Consider the following 6,136-nt stretch of genomic DNA (forward strand, 5'->3'; position numbering starts at 1 on the left):
CCCCCTCCGTCTTGGCCGCCTCGCGTCGCCTCCCCGGGAGGTGGCCGGGGCGGAGCTCGCGCCCCTCGCCCGCGGGACCCCGCCCTCCCCATCTCCCCCCGCCGCCGTCGGCGGGCGCCCCCGGCGCTGGCCCGGGTGGTGCCGGCGGCGGCGGGCCTTCCAGTCCCCGCGCGCCCGTGCTCCCTTCCCGGGGCAGGGAGGCGGCGGCGGTGCAGCCCGGCTTGGCTGCGGTCCGGCGGCCCTGCGGTGGCGGCCGGCGGCCGGCGTGGTGACGGCGCCGCTCCTTGGCGGCGGGGCGGCGTGGTGGTGCCGGGTGGCCGTCGACGCGCCCCCGGCCCAGATCCGGGCACGTCGGGCCCATCTGGGCCCCTGGGAGCCGGCCCCCCGGCATGGTCTCATTGTCTGCGGCGCGGTGAGGAGGAGGAGCGGCTCGGACTTGGGGCGTCGGCGTCGATGGCGTGCCGGCAGCAGCGCGAAGGCGGGAGCTTTACGGGCCCACGAGGGCTCGGCCGGGCCTGTGGGCCTACGGGCCTGGTGTGCTCCTGCTATTGCGTCCGGACGGCTACTGTCGCTGACGGTGGAGGTGGGGCCCTCCCGCGTGCCGATGATGCTGATGCCCTAGTCCCGGCTCTGATTCCTCGTCGTGCTGTTCTCACTTCGCGGTGCCGTGGTGAGACGGCGTGGAGGCCTCATGACTGCGTTGGCGTAGGGTGGTGGTTGGTTTGGTGGCGGGATCCGGAGCGCCCGAGGTGCGGGTTGGGATCGGGGGAACCCCCTGTTGGCGTGGCCGACCCCGGCGCGGTGCCGCCTGTGGGTGCCGCCTGACCTTCCGGGAGGGCGTCGGGGGCTACTCTTCCTATCGCCTCGTCGTGTACCGGGGGAAACCCTTGGCCGCAGCGTCGTCATCGTCAGGATCCTTCTTGGAGGTGTTGATTGGTGCCGGCGCTTCGGAGTCTTGGAGCTTAGTGGATTAGACCGGTGGGCCTAGCGATCGCGAGGCTTCTTCGTTTTTGTTGATCCGCCGTTGTCGGCATTTGTTTCTTTTGCTCTTTTTCTGTTGTTTCTTTTGGGCGTGACTGTGCTGCTTCCGGCACCTATCCCTGTATGATCCGGTTGGTTGCTTTGTATACAAAGCGGGGGGAAACCCTTTTTCGGCATATAGTCTCCATGCTGTTTACCAGACGGGATATTTCAGTGCATGCTCAGTCTGCTTAAGTAAATGTTCTTGACTGACACATCACCGCTGTGTGCTGTTAATTAGAGTAGTACTCTCAGAGAATATGCTGTATTGTGTGAGTACATGCTGTGAGCTTTGACGAGTAGTAGGAGTATTTGTTTGGTGGCTTCTCTTCAAAGAAATCGGTTGGTTTCCAATTAGAGTGGTCAACTTTCCTTCCTCTTCATGAAATTTATTTCAGAATATATGTTTTGGATACTGTCAAATCCCAAATGATTGGTTTGGACCATGACTCCGCCCCGATAATCGCTAATTCGTTTATAAAATGCAACGTGAACAAATATATTCATTCCGTTCCCAGTATGATTTTTTTTTTGAAACGGAAGTATGAATTGAAATATGACATTTCTGATGGTGGTGAACGGGAACAGGAGGGAGGAGGATGGCATGAGGGTGGTGGTTGTCGAGAACCTGAAGAATCCTTACGAGGGCAACCTTGGAGGAATGAACAGGAGGTTTAAGCTGACATTGAACAAGCTCTACGCATGGAGCTTGGTCGACTATGAGCGTGTCGTCATGATCGACTCCGACAACATCTTCCTCCAGAACACCGATGAGCTCTTCCAGTGCGGCCAGTTTTGTGCTGTTTTCATCAATCCATGCTACTTCCACACTGGCCTTTTCGTGCTCCAGGTATGGCCCCAGTTCTTCTTATGGTTTGTACCTTGCAATTGTACTGCCTGTACCAAACGTCAAACTCTTCTTCTGCTTGAAATGTTATGGACCTGCTGAGTTGATCATGTAACGGTCTGTGCTGAACTAGATGGTGTCCTTAACTCCTTACGTATGCTGATGATAGTATAGTTCCTAAATTGAGCCACATCGCTACATCTGTTGATGATGGCATGTACTGGCATAAACCAGTTGAGCAACTATTAATAGATGGAACTTCGATTGACTCGCCAGCTATCACATGCATGGTTGGCATGATAGCTCCACTAAACCACCACAAGCACATAACCAGAAGATTTTTCTTAAATAGTCATCTATATAGTTTCAGATCGGAAGGTATGCAATGAGCAACATCATTGCATTGATCATAGCTAATGCACCTCAAGATATCTTTTACGCAGATAACAGTTGTCTTTAAAAAGTATCTGATGTTGATGTTTTATCCAATATACAGCCTTCTATGGATGTGTTTAATGGCATGCTTCATGACCTGGAGATTGGCCGTGACAACTCTGACGGTGCAGACCAAGGCTTCCTAGTCGGCTGCTACCCAGACTTGTTGGACAAACCATTGTTCCACCCTCCTGAAAATGGCACCAAACTCAACGGAACATATCGCCTTCCTCTCGGCTATCAGATGGACGCATCATACTACTGTGAGCATCTCTGCGCTTCAGCTCCATTCTCTAACCTTTGTATGGTTCTTGCTTCCAAAGATATTTACCGACATTTTACTGAAATATTGCAGATCTTAAACTCCATTGGCATGTTCCATGCGGTCCTAACAGCGTGATCACATTCCCTAGTGCCCCTTGGTTTAAACCTTGGTACTGGTGGTCCTGGCCAATCTTGCCACTGGGCCTTTCCTGGCACAAGCAACGCTGGGATGATCTTGGGTGAGTGAAAGCAAGAATTTACGACCACAACATATACTTGAGCAGATAGAAAAGAAATCATATGGCATGCATTCTGCACATTTAATTTCTGCCTGCTAACATTCCTTCCCTGGTCCACATTTGACAGTTATGCTGCTGAAATTCCGGTGGTCCTCATGGAGCTGCTAATGTACATAACGATCATAGCCGTCACCAGATTGGCAAGACCACAGATGACAAAACTGTGCTATAATCGGCGACCTGAGAAACAAGGTGCCCTGCTGCAGTGGCTAATCAAGCTGGCCGGGATTGTGGCCATGGTGGCTGCATATGCGATCCCATTCTTTGTAATCCCATGCACAGTTCATCCAATCATGGGTTGGTCCATGTACCTCTTTGGCGTCCTCGCCTTCTCAACGGTCGTGATCAATGCATTCCTGCTCCCACCGCTTGCCGTGCTCACTGCATGGCTTGGGATTGTTGGAATGCTCTTTGTCATGGCATTCCCATGGTACCATGACGGCATCGCGAGGATTCTGGTGGTCGTCGCCTATGCATTTTGCTCTGCACCATTCCTGTGGGCATCCATCGTGAGGGTGATGGACTCATTGCAAACAATGCTTGAGAGGGATCCGCACTTCCCCCGGCTCGGTGATCCAGCACCTGAGACTGAATTTAGCAAACTGTACTGACTCTTTTGTAAAGGTTTGATATGCTTCATCATCATCATATGGACAGCTGATTCAGATTGGCTGATTATTGATTCATTCTGACTATTTTGTCTCTAGCAATCTGCTTTGTATCAGAAGTAACTTTGAAACATTGCCTGAGCAACTAATATTTGAATGCAGATAGAGAAGATAGATCAGTTGCACTGAACTTAACTACAAAAAAGGGGCATGTTCATTGCATCCGGTGGGTAATGGGACTATTGTAAATTACCATTTGTTAGGGTGTTCCCCTGTTTCAGAAAAAAAAATGTCTTGCTAGGTCTGACGGTTCAAACTATGTTTGAGCAAGTTGTTTCCTGTCTCTGTGACTGGAAATATACATATAATTGGTTTAACTGAAAGTTTTCTTCCCATTTTTCTGGAAAAGAGTCGGGACTCAATGGCGAACGTCTGAAACTACCAAAAGGTAGACGGTTCATCATAATTCTAATCTAGAGATCTATGAATCAGGTACATAAGTATCTTGAAAACAAAGTGTAGATACAAAATGGATAAGAGAGCCAACGATGAGGTTGCATAGTCAACTGAAGTTAGCTGATCGTATTATATGTTCAGGATGTAAAGCCCTCTCTAACAGAACACAATGGTTAAATTCTAAGTATCTTGTCTAAAGTTGGAAAAGGTGGACACACATTCCTAAATTTCAGCATCTTGCCTTGATTTGTCCCGCAGTTCCTGTTGCCTAGGAAGAACAATCTGAGCCCCTTGACCTGATGACGAGAAGTATCTATCCAGAATCATCTACAGCCAAAGTAAACTATAGTCAAGTTGGAAGCTGGGACACACAAAAGCCGGTAAAAGAGTGTGATGTGGCCAGAATGATATGTACCATGGCAGCATACGCATCAGATTTGTCGTCACGGGAAGACCTCTTAACACCCCTGAAGAACATGAGTTTCAGACCGAGACAACATCCTAGTGAGATTTATCCAACTTGTTTTTTTTGGTGGTTTTCGAAATAAAGTTTATGGCAGGTAGTAGCAAACTTGCCATCCATGACAGGGTAGACAGCCTACCTTGAGATCATGTAATGGAGGGCGTCCACTGATGTTCCATGCTCATCCTGCAGATAAACCCTCAGCCCCCTGCGCTGTTCAAACAAACACACTGAGCCGACTCAAAGCACTCAAACACTGAACCCCCTCTACTGGACTGAAGTGAAGAACACTGCAACAAGCCTTTTTCCCTCCTTGCTTGCTTTCTAGTGCGCCGCCCGCCCATTCTGTAATTGGAACCCAGAGGACCACGCACGCACCTGTCGGCCGCTTGGACGGCGAGCCTTCCGACGACGCTCCGCACTTTGTTGGACTGCGGCGTCTCTCTCCCGTCGGCCGAGACCGGCAGGCCGATGATCAGCTCGCCCGCCTCCTGCGAAACAGAGCAGGAGCAGCAAATTCACGCACAATTGAAATGTCGGGCAGACTCAGGGCACAGAGAAGAGAACGAGAAAGAAGAAGGGAATTTTTCTACCTGCTGCTGAGCTACATCGAGCAGCATCAGCTCCAGCTTCTGCCCCCGTAGCTTCAGAACCTGACGGAATCCACTAACCCATCTTCAGACCCCCAATAAACCGAACGGAGCAAAAGCGTAGTAGATTTCGAGTGTGAGGGCGCGTACGGTGAGGGGGCGGGGCTGGGTGATGCCACGGCCGACGGCGATCCCTGTGCGTGCGGCGCCCAGGTCCACGCCGAGGCTGAACCCGCCGCCGTGCCAGAGCGGCCGGCGCGCGTTCGGCTGGAGCCTGGCAGGAAGCTCGCCACCGGCGTCCCCGCTGCAGGTGGCGGGAGGAGGCGAGGCCCTGGTAATTCCTGCCCTTTGGCGCCGCGGTAGGCGCAGTGGAAGAATTCGCGGGTAGGCGGCGGCCCGTGGGAGCGGCACCGGCGCCGCTGGCTTCGCAGTTGCCATGGCGAATCCGCGAAGAGAGGGGCAGTGCGATAGAGAGACCTGCCATTTTGTGGCTGGATTTGGTTGGATAAGGGCCCTTATGGGCTTTATTGATCCAAGTAACCTTCGCTGAGCCTGTCAGTCACCTGGGCCCGTTAGCGTCGGCTCACTTTGCTCGCCGGCCCAGCGTAGCACGATCAAGGCATACAACAGCACAACTTGAGCTAAAAGACACACCGGACTTTGCTTTGTTCACCATGTGTCCATTGCCCTTGGGTAAAAAACAGCTCCAATAGCACAAAAAAAATTGCTACAGGAGTGATATATTTAGGTCTCACAAGCACAAGACAAAAGACGAAAACCGCAACTGTGGGAACCCAACCGCCAGATTTGAAATTTTCCGCCATGACCACCAACGACCGTCGGATGCCATGGAAGGCATCCTCGACACGACTGCCGCCTCCTGTAGCCTCCCCATCGTGACCGCCGGCCCAGCAGTCGCCCCTCTCGTGCTTTCCCGCCGTCAGTGCCGAGAAGCCAAAGGTTGTCCACTTTATAGGACTTGGACTGCCACCAACCATCGTTGTGGACACCGGCGAAGCGTTGTAGGACCCCACCAAGGCTTCCCCGCAAGCGAAGAAGCTGACTAGGAAGAGGCCGCCGCGAGATCCATTGGCTAGGTTGCGACCCACAAGAAGAAGAAGAAGAAGAAGAAGAAGAAGAAGAAGAAGAAGAAC

At 52.3% G+C, this 6,136-nt stretch overlaps 2 protein-coding genes across 2 annotated transcripts in view; one reads left to right on the forward strand and one right to left on the reverse strand.

The window, feature by feature from the left end:
• Window positions 1-3,575, forward strand: part of LOC119275167 (putative glucuronosyltransferase PGSIP8) — a 4,839-nt gene extending 1,264 nt beyond the window's left edge. The window contains exons 2-5 of the mRNA XM_037555972.1: window positions 1,609-1,870; window positions 2,364-2,565; window positions 2,658-2,805; window positions 2,933-3,575. Coding sequence (XP_037411869.1) covers window positions 1,609-1,870; window positions 2,364-2,565; window positions 2,658-2,805; window positions 2,933-3,476 — 1,156 coding nt within the window. The 3' untranslated portion in view covers window positions 3,477-3,575. The remainder of the gene's footprint in view (window positions 1-1,608; window positions 1,871-2,363; window positions 2,566-2,657; window positions 2,806-2,932) is intronic.
• Window positions 3,576-3,900: 325 nt separating this feature from the next.
• Window positions 3,901-5,449, reverse strand: LOC119275175 (putative pre-16S rRNA nuclease). The gene is made up of 6 exons (XM_037555982.1): window positions 5,133-5,449; window positions 4,986-5,045; window positions 4,771-4,883; window positions 4,532-4,600; window positions 4,345-4,396; window positions 3,901-4,256 (listed from the first exon to the last, which is right to left on the reverse strand). Exons 1-6 carry the CDS (start codon window positions 5,418-5,420, stop codon window positions 4,152-4,154), a joined length of 687 nt encoding a protein of 228 aa, XP_037411879.1. The 5' UTR covers window positions 5,421-5,449; the 3' UTR covers window positions 3,901-4,151.
• Window positions 5,450-6,136: the final 687 nt, after the last annotated feature.

This window comes from Triticum dicoccoides, chromosome 1A, assembly GCF_002162155.2.
Source record: "Triticum dicoccoides isolate Atlit2015 ecotype Zavitan chromosome 1A, WEW_v2.0, whole genome shotgun sequence".
Taxonomy (NCBI): Eukaryota; Viridiplantae; Streptophyta; class Magnoliopsida; order Poales; family Poaceae; genus Triticum; species Triticum dicoccoides.